Source organism: Scleropages formosus, chromosome 15 (genome assembly GCF_900964775.1).
Source record: "Scleropages formosus chromosome 15, fSclFor1.1, whole genome shotgun sequence".
Lineage (NCBI taxonomy): Eukaryota > Metazoa > Chordata > Actinopteri > Osteoglossiformes > Osteoglossidae > Scleropages > Scleropages formosus.
Genome location: NC_041820.1, coordinates 18,850,991 through 18,864,651, shown reverse-complemented (window position 1 = coordinate 18,864,651; position 13,661 = coordinate 18,850,991). Strand labels below are relative to the sequence as shown.

Genomic DNA, 13,661 nt, shown 5'->3' with positions numbered 1-13,661 from the left:
AAATCATTTAATTTTTTCCCTCATCAATCTACACTCAATACCCCATCATTACCAAGTGAAAACAAGATTTTACTAATTTTTGCTAATTTATTAAACATAAAAAACTGAAGTATCACATTGATATAAGTAGTCAGACCCTTTGCTGTAACACTTGAAATTTAGCTCAGGTGCATCTTCTGTTCTACTGATCATCTTCGAGATATTTCTCCACTTTGTTTGTAGTCCACCTGTAGCAAGTTCAATTGTTTGACTATGATTTGGAAAGGTACATACCTGTTTATATAAGGTCCCACAGCTGACAATTTGTATCAGAGTAAAACCCAAGCCATGAGGTGAAAGGAATTGCCTGCAGAGCTTAGAGACAGGTTAGTTTTCGTGGGGCAGATCTGGGAAAGGTTACAAAAAAAACTTCTGCAGCATTGAAGGATCCCAAGAGCACAATAACCTCCATAATTTTTAAATGGAAGAAACCCGAATCAACTATGACTCTTCCTAGAGCTGACCACTTGGCCAAACTATTGGGGGAAGTCCTTGGTAACAGAGGTGACCAAGAAATAGACAGTTGGATCTGCAGGCTCAGGCTGATCTCCAGCGATCCCATGTGGAGAGGAGAAAAACTTCCAGAAAGACCACCATTACTGCAACACTCCTCAGATCTGAGCTTTATGGCATAGTGGTCAGATGGAAAAGACACAAAGCCTGCTTGGAGTTTGCAAAAAGGCACCTAAAGGACTCCCAGACCGTGAGAAACAAGATTCTCTGCTCTGATTAAACCGAAATTGAACTGTTTGGTTTCAGTTCTAAGCGTCATGTCTGAAGGAAACTAAGCACCTCTCATCTGCACAATACCATCACGATGGTTAAGCATAGCGGTGGCAGCATCATGCTGTGGGGTTATTTTTCAGCAGCAGAGACTAGGAGACTAGTCAGGGTCAAGGGAAAGTGGAATGGAGCAAAGTACAGAGATATCCTTAAACTGCTCCAGAGGGCTCTGGATCTAAGTGGGGCGAAGGTTCACCTTCCAATAGGATGTTGACCTTGTAAGCACTCTGTGAATGTCCTTGAGTGGCGTAGCCAGAGCCAGGACTTAGATCCAGTCGAAAATCTATGGAGAGGTTGGAAAATAGCTGTTCATGGACACTTCTCTCCCAACCTGACAGAACTCGATCAAGGGTGTGGAACTTGTTGCGTCAATCTCAAGAAGACTCAAGGTCGTAACACTACCGAAGGTGTTTCACTTCAACTAAGTAAAGGGTCTGAATATTTAGGTCAATGTGATTTTAGCTTTTTGTTTTTAAGAAATTTTGCAAAAATTTATAAAATCCTGTTTTTGCTTTGTCTTTATGGGGTATTGAGTGTAGTTTGAGGGGAAACAAAATCATTTAAATGATTAGTTTGCAACCTAAAAAACATGAGAAGTGATACAGAAGATATAGTGAAGAAAGTTTATAGGGCTGATTGTATGCCAATTGCGGTCTTTGTCTCCACCTAGCGGAAATGTTGAGAGCTGCACGCAAGCGCCATACAGGTGCGGGTTCCGGGAGGTGGAGGCACAAGAGGTAATGCCAGCAACAATGTGTCACCAACAACACTTCTGCACTGTTCTTTTACAGATAGAAAAGCCATCTTCTTCAACAGTCACAATGTTTCCAAACCTGAGTCCTCTTCTGACCTGACTTCTGTGAGTATCATTTTGTTTATAATTGATTAATTCCAATAATCCACACCTTAATAAAGGTAATATTGGTGTGTGTGTGTGTGTGTGTGTATACATGCTTTGCAAACCACCTGTCTCTGCGTGTGGGAGGGGGGGAATGTTTGCACAAATGTATGTATTTTGATATGCATTATTGATTTTGCCACAGAGGGAGAATGTGGAGGGTGTTTCCCAGCCACCCAGTGATGATGTCATCCGGGAGCTCTCCAGGGCCCTGCGACAGGCACTGGGAGTGTCTCTCTTTGGCATCGATGTTATCATCAACAACCAAACAGGCCAGCATGCCGTCATTGACATCAATGCATTCCCAGGTGTGTGGTTCCCTCAGCTTGCACGCAGGTGCTTTTTGAGTCATCACTTCTCATTGTGAAATTGTTACACAGCCCTGGAGATTTATTGGATGTTCATTAGGAATTGTTCAGTTAATTCCGTGAGACAGTTTTCATTCTTTTTATCATACGCATATGTTTAAAAACATCTGCTTTATAGCAAACCAGTTTCAACCAGGTTCTTCCAGTGTTTGCATCTCTTGCATTTCTGCCCTCCATCTCTCATCTCCAGGTTATGAGGGTGTCCCTGAGTTCTTTAATGATCTGCTGAACCACATCATAAGTGTCCTCCAGGCCCAGGGCCCTGAGAGCCCTCCCTCAGGGCCAGTGAAAGGCAGTGTGGCGGGACAGACACCCAGCACGGCAGGGCCAGCTAGCGGGGACCGTGGCTGTGCCAGCCCCTCCAGCTGCTGCAGCATGTTGGGAAAAGATGCCAGCTCCTGGATTGTGGAGGGGGATGGGGGTAAGAAGAGCCCCCACCAAAGACTGGGCTGCAACTCTGCTGTGTCACCCAACTTCCAGCAGCACTGTGTGTCTACCGTAGCCACCAAGGCCTCCTCCCAGTGACTAGCCACCCTTCTCCCCCTGAACAAACATGACACACAGTAACGGTGGTGGTGGTGGTGGTGGTGATGATGATGTATGTGTAATCAAAAAATTTTCCTATCATGAAGATGGTAGCCATGGCGATGAAAGTGAGGGTGCTGATTATTTTTTCCCTCCCAGCCCCTGTGTTTTTATTCCTGGTTAACAGATTTGCGTGGATCTGTGGTTTTCACTGATACTCTGGTATGATTTGTGTTCTTCCTCCGACCACTGTCCCGTAGCGAGAGGTCCGTGTGCACTCGAGGCACCGTATCAGTTTCTGTCAGTGACACAGGGAACAATGACTTAAAGTTGATCTGTATTCTCCCCAGTCTGTTTTTTGCAGAGCGGCAGGGCTTGAACACTCCACATCAAAATGTTAGAGCTTTTCTGTTTGAAACACCCAGCTCCCAGAATGCATGCTCCAGGGATTTTGTGCCGTCTCTGTGCTAATCTTTCACGCTGGTTAGTCTGGTCCCGGACTGTGAGCTGAGACCAGGGTTTGGCGTTTCTAAAGGGTCGTGGGGTTACTCCGGTGGTCCTTCAGAATGTAACAAATGGATCCCTCTGGTCCCCCACCCCTGCCGCATAGCACCACCGCAACGTGTGCCAGGTTTTTATTCCCAAGCCACAGTTGCCCTAGGGGGGACACAGTAGGGCAAAATGTGTTGATCAGTGCTGGAAATGCAATGTTGAGTTCAGTAGCTCTACTTGTATGGGGAATATTGGCCACATTCCGCTTTGTGTCTGTGTGTTGTGATGTGCCAGTTTGCTGTGTGAAACACAGGGCATTATTGATAGATAAGCTTCTTCTTACAAATTCCGCACTGTATGAAGAACAACTTCTCCATCATCTTGACTTAGGCTGAGTAACGCTTTGGGACTTTGTTCAGTTGCTCCATGCAAAAGTAGTATAAACTAATAGTTATTTTGTTCGAACTGTAAAGTAATCAAGTAATTAAGTTATTTTTTTCCTCCAAAAGGGCTTTTAAAAATAAATCTTTTAAAATTTACTTTTATTTAAATTTTTTTTACATTTTATTTCTGCTGATGGGCAATGTTTAACACCTAGATATTTCAACTATTTCAGAGTTCAGTGGGGAGAGTTGGCGTTTCCTCTTTCGTGCGGTGTCTGCCCTGAGTCCCCATGACTGACCCAAACACTTCTGTAGATCCGGAGATGCTATCGTAGAGCATCTGTGATCCTACAGTTCCAGTTTTGCTCCACTGGAGGGGCACTCTTCTCGCAACGCCATTGGTGTTTACACCCTAGTCTGGGTCCCCAGCTGTTATCTTTGTTCGCCCTGGTTCCCCAGTGACTCAGTGGTGCCCTAGGAACAGTATGTCTGTCTCTCTGTATGGCTGTGATGTAAAATGTGAGAGGTTGTGGAATGCCATAACTCCAGTTTTAGCTTCCAACTCTTCACTGTGACATTTCCTTTTTCGCTCCTGTTGTTTCTTCAGTACTGTTTAAAAAGCAAAAATTATTTTATGGAAACTGATTTATATTTATATAAATGGGGAAAATTAATAAGTGAGCAGGCCCGAAGAACAAACCGTAGATTTTGTATTAAAAAAAAAAGAAAAAAGAGGAAGACAGCTGGCGGACAGCAGTAGACAAGGAAGGTCTAAGAGCCTTAGAGTGGCCTTCAGGTGTCACTACAGATTCCGTTGAGGTATTGTGGGCACATGTGCAGTGGAAAGGCAGCTGGGAGAGTGTGGGTGGCTCTGCAAGTGTGTCTAACAGCATTGTGGCTGGACAGAGGCGGGAGGTTTGGCCCCAGTCTGACACAAGAATGGAAGGGGCGGCTCTACACCACTGATGTTCTCTCACGGTGTTCTCTCCATCATTACGCTTCGAGTGGGAGACAGTGTCTGCTTTGAGTACTGCTCTAACCTGACTGTTTCGTTGTGCTGTCAGCTTCCACCTGAATGTTTACTTGGAATTGTTATATGTATGTGTGTGCGTATGTGTGTAATGTATGTGTATACATACATACATACAAAAATTACTTGTATATGAATACATACATGCCTGTATGGTGTTTTTGTATCAGTTCAAAATGAAAATCTACCATTTTGTGACTTTTTTTTAATTAAATGAACCAAGTGGGCAAAAAAATGAAATAAATACAAAAATTATGAAGTACATTTGAAGTTTTTTTTTTTTTTTTTTTTTTAAACTTGTGTCTCTGGGGAAAGAACAGGAGGTTGTAATGAGCACTCGCGAAGCTTCCCACTGTACCAGAAAACACCAGATGTGATCAATATCTACAGTGTCCAAACCTGCATGAATATATAAAGTATGTACTACACTGAAGTGCACCATGCAGAATGCTTATCAGATGATTTTCTCCAATAGAATTTATGACTTTTCCAAGGTAATATTTTTTTACTGTAAGTACCTTTAGCAAAAATGAAGGAATGACCAACTAACAGGCAAACTGCCCTTTTCCTGAGCTGAACATCAGGTTAACATATGCAGTGAGTAATGTTAACCTGATGTCCCCATAATTGTTATGTTAGCTTAGTAAAAGGGTATGTTTGCCTGTTACTTGATAACTTTTTTTTTTTTTTTTTTTTTATTACATGCAGAATGTGTCCAGGGTGTACACTAATTCATTCCCTATTTTAATTCATTTTAGATAATTTTATTTTTAAGTTAAGGTAATTTGACCCCCTGGATGGGAAGTAACATGAAGCGGTGACTTCATATAACACATTTTCCCCATTATTTGCAGAATGTGTGCATTTACAGCACGTTTATCTTTTGAGTTACACTATTCACTTTGTATCACTCAGCTGTGTGTGGCCTCATCTTGTTTCCTTCATTTCTGAAACGGCGAGCTGCCAATCCATTTGTTTCGCTTATTCTTAAAATTTTCAGAAATTTTAAATCTTATTACATTTTGAAAGTTACTTAACCAATAGACATTAACACCCAATGATTTACTATCAGATTATAACCATCCAGTTTATTGGTTTTTAGGTAAATTTCATGGGATATTACTGTCAGCCATTGAACTATTAAAATTAGTTATGAATAGCATTGTTTTCCTCTGAGCAAAGGTTCTAAGTACATTACATAAGTACAGCATTGTGAAATTTGTTTTTACCAATACAATGACCACCCCCAATAACTGATTACTACTAGTTGCCATTTTTAGAATGATAATTACTGTTATTGTTCATTAGTGTTTACGCCACTATGCTAATGTTGAACAAGCAAGGGAGCCTAATGAAGGAAGAACACAGCAGGGTACTGTAGGAATTCCGGAGGGAGTCACTCATTTGAACATGTAGTCAGTGGGTCACAGTCCACTGGCAGCCAGGAGGAGCGCTGGAGGGCAGCCCCTTCTGCACTGCACCCGTGTGGCTGGAGGTGGTGCAGCTGTAGACCATGTCTGCTCTCAGCTCCTCCTGAGCTGGTGGAGCCTCCAGGCCAAGTTTCCCAGCTCTGATTCAATGGCTGCCAGCCGCTCAATCTCATTGTCCTGCACAGAGAGAGAGATGGCGAGATGAAGGATTACTTCTTACAGTGGCCCTGTAAAATAGGTGTCATACTAGAATGGATTATTTTTACGGGACACCCTGTAGCAGAGATTCTTAAACATTTCTAGGCCTTGGGTCCATTTACCAATCTAATTATGGCTAAGGACCCCTCCTAGAAAAATGTCCTTAAATTATATTTGCTGAAAAATATACAATTATAGTATTTATTGCTCTGAAACTTGACTACATTTACATAAAATTGTCATACAGTAATGGCATAGTAACATTTGTGTTTTCAAGTTCAAGTTGTTTTGTCATTCCTCTGCATAGTTTGTGTACAGTGGAATGAAATGTCTCTCCGGAGACCATGGTGCAAGGCAGAACAGAGTACAAGACAGTAAATACACAGGATGTGGATGCGGACATGGGCTGTGAACTATAGGCAGCTGTAGTGTAGGAGTCATGCTGGGGTAGCTGTTTGACTGTGCCAGTTGAGTGCTGGGAGGCAGCATGGAGTAATCTGACTGCCTCAGGGAAGAAACTGTTGCAGAGTCTGTTAGTTGTGTTTTAACCTTTATTGAATGGGACAGTGACATTTTCAAAGCAAGCCTCTGTTTCACGGACTTCCTGAAAGTTATCCATGGAGGGGGTCTATGGACCCCAGGTTAAGATCCCCTGCCCAGCCTCAAAGGGCCAAGGGTTTTGTTTAAAGGTAACCAGACAGGGCTGTAGAGAATGGGAACCTCCCAGTCTTGTGAGAGGAAATGAAAGAAAAGAAGTGGAAGTGATCTTCCATAGTGTGCTGTGCTATGCCCTCATTTGCAAAATGGGCATTCTTTTTTTTTTTTTTTTTTTTTTTTTTTTAATAAAAGCTTCAGTGTTTTTCTTAATTGCTTGTTTTCCTCACAACATTTATTCAGTGTACAACTGCATGGTAGTTCCTATGTGAGATGCAGGTATATGCTGAGGCAACATGTATAGTATAGTACAGAAGTGTACCTTACCTGGACAGAGGGAGTCTGTGCCTCTTAGCCTGCCTGCCACTCACCTCTGGCCTGCTGCTGGCACTGCCCTCCTCACTTTCATCTTGGGTCACAAGATGGCGCCCCTGTGCCTCAGGTCTCCTCTGCACCTCTGTGTCCTTTGAGTGGACATCCTTGTTTTTCCTGCTTTGTAGATCTTTCTCTCCTGCTCTCAGTTCTTCCTCCTCCTCTGACTTTTCTCCCACTATTTCTCCACCCTGTTTTTCTCCTGGCTCCTCCTCTCCCTCAGCAGACTTTTCTGTGTCTTGCATTCCTGGACCAGCTTCGCTCCCTGTGTGGGGCACAGTGGTACACAACCTCCTACTGGTTGATGGGGAACATTAATTTTCCTACAGCAAACCCCTCCGCAGACCATTTTAAGGTACTGTCTCTGATCTCCCTAATATCCCCCTTCTCTTGAACTTAATGGAGCAGCTGCAACTCCACTAATGCAGATTCAGTGACCGTATTCCCTTTATGTACCTATGATTGTGACACAATTAGATCAGATCTTCTGGGTGTGTGTGCACCTAGTTCACATACCTGCATCACTTACCTAATCCTGTGGCATATTCAGCTGGATCTTTTAGTGTTTGGTGATGATAGCTGTATTCTACAGCATTGAGGTTATTCTTCACACACAGCATGTGTCTAGTCTGAATGAGGAGTGTAATTCCACCTCCTGACTGACTAATCTCCAGGTACACCATTGTGATTAATCCCCCACAGTTCACCTTCCACTCCTTGAGCTTTCAAAGTGTCCATTACAGACGGCCCTTCTGCCGTGTGTGTGCTCCGAAGATGTGCATGCTATGCACCCCTGTAACATTCACACTCTAATCCCACTGTTGCCCTCCAGAGAAACCTTTCATTCATCTTCCATCAGACAAAGAGGCTTAAAAGCAGATATTCCCAAAGAAACACTCATCTTACCTTTATATACATGGGTACCGTATTCTTTTTCTTCTGAATCATTCAGATGATTGTTTTCCTTGGCCTCCTTCTTGTCAAAATGTATGTTGGCATCCACTACCAGTGGTTTCCCTTCCCTGTAGTCTTCCTGGTTCATGGTGATAAAAAAGGTGATTTTTGTGAGCTTTCTCCTCTCCCGGAGTCCTTATTATTGTCCCAAACACCTCTCACCTTGCTGTCCTTCTCTGAGTCTACTTCTCCCTCTTGCTTCTCCTGGTCCAGCCTGCTGGTCCCAACCAAAGTATTCCCTGTCATCCCCACGGTCTGCTGTCCAGAGGTTTCAAGCATGGGTTCTCCTGCAGTGGAGAGAGCCGCTATAGAATATCAGTAAACATAGTTTAATCAAAAACGCGTTTACCATCTCCAATAAAATATCTTTAAGATTTATCAGAGGAACAACGATACTTCTGCTTTTAGCCTCAGCTGCTTTATACCCCGTTTGTAAAGGCACCCACTGGAGGGGCTCAGAGTGCTACTGAATATGTTTATTATGAATAAAAAGGTAGGTCAAGACCAATGCTGCAGCCACATCTGCATTTTCAGGGGCTTTCCTCCAACTGCTATAAAGACTGTAGTCAATTTAATATTTTATGGTGGTATTGACAATTAAAAATTCAGCTGAAAGTTAAATTTGCTGTCAGCACAGCAGCAGTTCAGTCTTAGTGGGATGAACAATGATGCAGTCATGCCCTCCTCTCTCATGAATGTACCTGTGTCAGAGTCAGCAGGGGCTGTTGCTGCTGAGCAAACAAAGACCCTCTGCAAACACACAGACCTGACAGGCCCCTGTTGATGAGCTTCGTGAGAAAATGAATGCTTGCGGCCCTAAGAAGGGTAAAGGCTCTAGGGGTAGGTAGCTAGAACTCAACTTAAATTCTGCAATATGTCAGGTCAGCACAAGTCTTCTCCACATGTACATTTTTGAGCAACCCAAGCATGGTCAGTCATTGTTATTGTAATTTATTTTCTGTCTGTAACAGTGCCCCTCAATCATCTTTTCTAACCTAGGCTTTTCAGTGGGCTTTGCCTTTGAGAACCATCCATGTCAAAATGTCCCCCAGCCACACACTCACCTGCAGTGGTATTAGATTCAGGGTGGCTTCCGGGTTTCTTCGTCAGGTGGCTGTGTTCCACCTTCCCGCCACTCTGCAGCGAATGGTGGGCCCTGTCACTGGAACCTGCCAGTTCGGTGAAGTTCTCAGCACCACATACCCCGAAAACATATCAACCACTTTAGAAAAAACTAGCCTGCACTTTGACATTTTTGCTCAGGTTCAGCTTCTCCCTTAGTCTAAAGTACCCAGAAATACTTTCTCTCTTTGGTAAATCTTCAGCCTTAGTTAACCTCTGCTGCAAGGTTCAAAGCTCAGTGCCTTACCTTGAACAGCAACCTCATGCAACTCTCTGAGGAGGTTCTGGTGGTTGAGGATCGAAGCAATCCTTTCATCTGTGAGCAGGAAAAAAGCAAACATTTAACCTTCCTGCAGGAGGTGCTACATGATGTCATCAATGTATGTTTTTTGGTTTTGGACAAGAAGAGAATGAACCAACACATTTACATTCATTTATTTAGATGAAGGGCTCTTCAAGTCCAAAGGTACTCTAACCATTACACTACCTACAGCCACTATGCCTTCACCATCCTCTCAGAGAGCCAGGCTGTGTGTGAAGGGTGGTCAGTCCCTGAATCTCGCCCCTTCAGTTCCGCCTTTCTGAGTTAACCAGCCTCCAATTTACAGCAGCTCTGCCCAAGCGCTGATGCAGCGTAGCATTTAATCAGCGAATGAGGGTACGATTTTTTTGCCTGGACGTTGAATTATGGTAGCAATGAGATTGTCTTCCTTTTTTGCTGACCCAGTTAGAGAGGAAACTTGGCTCCGCACTCACTAATGTGACTGAACAGAGCTGCCACACTCTACCAACAATGTAGAAAACCTCTCACACACTTATTACTCATTTTAATGCTCATGGTTACATTTTGCCTCTCCCTCCATGGTGCTCAGCTCTACAGCACTCCCTGTGTAAGTGACAGCCCAGTGTTGACACACACCGGTTCTTTTGACAAGAGGTAGTGCAAGGAGTATGGAGTATGAGCTGAACTTGGGTGACACAGTACAACCAATTTATAAATGGGGTTTAGTAAATAAAGGAGAAGTGAAGTTGTTATGGGCTTCTTAAGCTCAAAAGCACTAGGAAGGTAATAAAAGACAAGAAATTGGTTGGGGAGGGTGTGCCAAGATATCCAGAAAGGTGAGTGACAGTTCCAGAAGGTCACTTTTCCTTGTCCCCTAATGTGTTTCGACTACAGAACTGGCCCTTGCGCTGCTATAGTTGACAAAGCTCGCTTGCTGAGTGCTGTGGTGAGGAGAAGGACCAATCTTGGGCATGTGACCAATATGCAGGGTCAAAGGGCACCTGTTGTGTGTGACTCCATGTGTGGCAGCACCCCTACCTCCTGAGAGAACATCCAGGCACTCCTGACTGATTTCTGCATGGTGGGGTTTGGTCAGTGTGTCAGCGAGCACCTCCACGATGCACTTCATCAGCTGTAGGGACAAGCAACAAGGTCAGCGCTGAACAGGACCAGGAGCCACATAATGCGTATCGGGGCCCAGGGGTCACACGAACACGTTAAGACTGAATTAGCTAGGCAATACCGCCTCACCCCACCTCCTTTGTACTAGGTACTGTCAACTGTTCTTTTATAATATCCTTTTTGTTTTTTTGGTTTTTTTTTTTTTTGGTTAAACCTACTGCAACAGATAGTACAGTAAAACAAATAGATAGGTGTGGGATGAAAGTAGGAAGCCTGGTCCCCCAAAGAATACTGTTCGACCAGCTCCTGGGTAAGGATATTGATCGGGTCCCTCTTGAGGAAAATCGTTGCAATACAATTTAATAATTGCCTGAACTTTGATCGATTGAGTTTTTGTTTGGGAAAAACTTGCAGCCGGTGCTGAAGGAAATGGAGCCCTAGAGCCGCCGCTACCGTTCATTTTCATTCACCCGTCTAGCAATTGCCACAGATGTGTGTTTACTATTCTAACTGAAATTGTTTTTGCGTTCTGTGTGGAAACCGAAACGCAGACATTTTGCCCGTGTACTGTTTTGGGTGTCATCCTTTCCCGGGTCCCCATCCGCGCGGACAGCGCAGAGGGCGGGAAGCGCGTGCGCTCGTGCCGCATCTCCGCCTCGCGCCTGCCTCGTCATGCTCGTCTTTCCCTCTCCGTCTCTTTCCAGTGACTCTAGTCACACAACACCACTTCTCCCCCCTCACAGTGCGATTCCAATTATAGCCGCGTTGCAAAAAATGCCGGGACTATTGATTTTCAGCAGCCATATTGAATTTTTCTACTTATGAACAATTTAATCCGGCCTGGTTTTGTTGGCTAAAACGCATCTGGTCTCGTGTTTCCTACAGCCGGGCTGTATGGCGCGGAACCAAACGGGCCAGTTCGCTGTGTCAGAACAAGTTCCAGTTACTCGTGTCCTACAGAGCGAAGAAGCTGCGCTTAGGCGCTTTTCTCTACACATCCTGCAGCATATTTATCTCCTCATCTCTCTGTACTGCAACGACGCGCAAAAGTCAGTGTGACCAAAGAGGTCGCCGGGCTTGCTGTGTCGCCTCGCTCGGAAGCGGTCTGTGTCCGCCGCGTGACCTTTCCGCACCCCGTCCGTCAGTCCGCCACTCTGCAGGGCGCGTCCTGTCACCTCTCATCTCCTCCGCTCCGTCATGTCAAGCGGCTACTCCGACACACTGGCAGGCGGGTAGCTAAAATATCAGATTCCGGGGTTTGAACACAAACGCGTAGCTTTCTGTGCAAAAGGTGTAGAAATAGCACTGCTTTGAGTAGAGCCGTTTAAAATAATAATACAGACATATAGCCTAACAGAAGGTTGGTTAATGTTGCTCCTCCGACTCCACTTTGCTTTCCCCAATTTCCCCCTTGGTTTGATTTTGGCTTTACTTTGATTTTGCCAATTACCAGAAACCGTGTGTGTCATGCCACTAGAAAACAACAGCAACACCATAGTTAATCCTAATCGTCGCCGTTTCTAAATGCTGCAGAGGATACCGTTTAAAGGCCAGTTTCGGTCTGAGCTGTTGGCGTCAAGTCCAGTTGAATCTTATTTCATTGTATGCTTGAGAAATGTAACATATAGTGCACAATAAGGTGAAATACAGGAGGTCGTTTAAAAGTGATGAAGGTGACGTGAAGGGGACAGTAAAGTTACCTGGGAGTCCTCCTCCTCGTCCGGGCGCTCGGACGGCACTGGGTGCGAAAGCGCTGCGGTCGAGAAAGAGATTATTTGTGTCCCGTTAACACCAGTCTAGACGTGTTTTTAGTAGGACTCTCGCGGTCTGTTCTAAAACATTTTCACATTTCAGACAAATTGTTTCGAAAAAATACATTCAGTACTGATACGTACCGCACGGCATTAAAGTGTTTGTAAACGAAGTCAGTGAAAGATCGCTGCAACGCTCTCTAAGGTGCAATGAATGTCGGGCTGTGCGCGCTGTCTTAAACGCTGAATTAAAGCCGAAATAAAAAGGGCAAAAATGAAGGTAAAGTATGGAGAGTGGAGCGTGAAGCGTGAAAAGTGGGGATAGAGCCGCTCTCCGTGGTGCTGAGAGGAAGACAGGCGCGCAGCTCCTCCGCCTGATTCATTACAAATAGACAGAATCGGCAGTAACACTGAGTGAAGTTGAGCACAAGTACGGTCTGAACCCGTCCCCCCCCGCCCCCCAGTCACCGCTATGACAATATGTATTCGCTGTGTGTACTAGAAGGGCAAAGTATGTTCCCATGGCTTACCTGAGCTCACCAGTATCGTTAAAACCAAGCATCCTCTTGAGAGCATTTCGAAGGATGAATCACAAATGACTGGCGATGTTCAGCTCTGCTCCGTGGCCGGACGCGGGGGATGTGCGGTGAAGCTGATCTGCTTTATGGAGCGCTGGACGGGGGGGGGTGGGGTGCGGGGGATGGGGGTGACGATGCTGGCACCAGGAGTTCCTGCTGCGCGATGTGTCTTTTTAAAATCTATCTATCTATCTATCTATCTATCTATCTATCTATCTTTTCAGTACTGAATACCTGTTCTCTGTATACATGCTACATCATCAAACTACAGTATGTCTGCAGTTATTAGTAAAAAATGTCATGTCTAGACAAATTCAGCTTCTCTGTAGGTCTTGTTATTGTGGTCAGGTTGGTGAGAACCATGGAGAACTGGTAAGATGTCTTCATAATTACCACTGTAAATGCAGGGTCCCAGGAGGATACTCAAGTACAATGCATGACAACATAAATTAATGTCAGAGTGATAAGGGATGGTGTAACTTATTACTACAGCTTGTCTTAACATATCTGATCTATTATTTTTGAATGAATGAATGAATGAATGAATGGGTAAGTTAAAAGTTTATTAATCCCAGAAGGAAATTTGACTTGGGTGCAATAGCATACAACTTACATACAGCTGTAAGACCTGATGAAACAAATAGTAAATAAACTTAGATTAGGTACAAGAAAATGGGAG

The 13,661-nt window shown here is 44.3% G+C and overlaps 2 protein-coding genes across 3 annotated transcripts in view; one reads left to right on the top strand and one right to left on the bottom strand.

Annotated features, from left to right (window-relative positions):
- The window catches only part of itpk1a (inositol-tetrakisphosphate 1-kinase a), a 36,244-nt gene extending 32,031 nt beyond the window's left edge, over nt 1-4,213 (top strand). The window contains exons 9-11 of the mRNA XM_018727734.2: nt 1,614-1,681; nt 1,866-2,028; nt 2,279-4,213. Of these exons, the coding sequence (XP_018583250.1) occupies nt 1,614-1,681; nt 1,866-2,028; nt 2,279-2,613 (566 nt within the window). The 3' untranslated portion in view covers nt 2,614-4,213. The remainder of the gene's footprint in view (nt 1-1,613; nt 1,682-1,865; nt 2,029-2,278) is intronic.
- Nucleotides 4,214-5,316: 1,103 nt separating this feature from the next.
- On the bottom strand, nt 5,317-13,061 carry chga (chromogranin A). 2 transcript variants are annotated; one of them, XM_018727500.2, is made up of 9 exons: nt 12,935-13,061; nt 12,354-12,406; nt 10,570-10,663; nt 9,496-9,564; nt 9,191-9,295; nt 8,289-8,413; nt 8,079-8,205; nt 7,172-7,437; nt 5,317-6,125 (listed from the first exon to the last, which is right to left on the bottom strand). In XM_018727500.2, the coding sequence occupies exons 1-9, from the start codon at nt 12,978-12,980 to the stop codon at nt 6,042-6,044; spliced, it is 969 nt and encodes a 322-aa protein (XP_018583016.2). In that variant the 5' UTR covers nt 12,981-13,061; the 3' UTR covers nt 5,317-6,041. The 2 variants fall into 2 exon arrangements, with proteins under 2 accessions (XP_018583016.2, XP_018583017.1); XM_018727501.2 differs by lacking the exon at nt 12,354-12,406.
- Nucleotides 13,062-13,661: the final 600 nt, after the last annotated feature.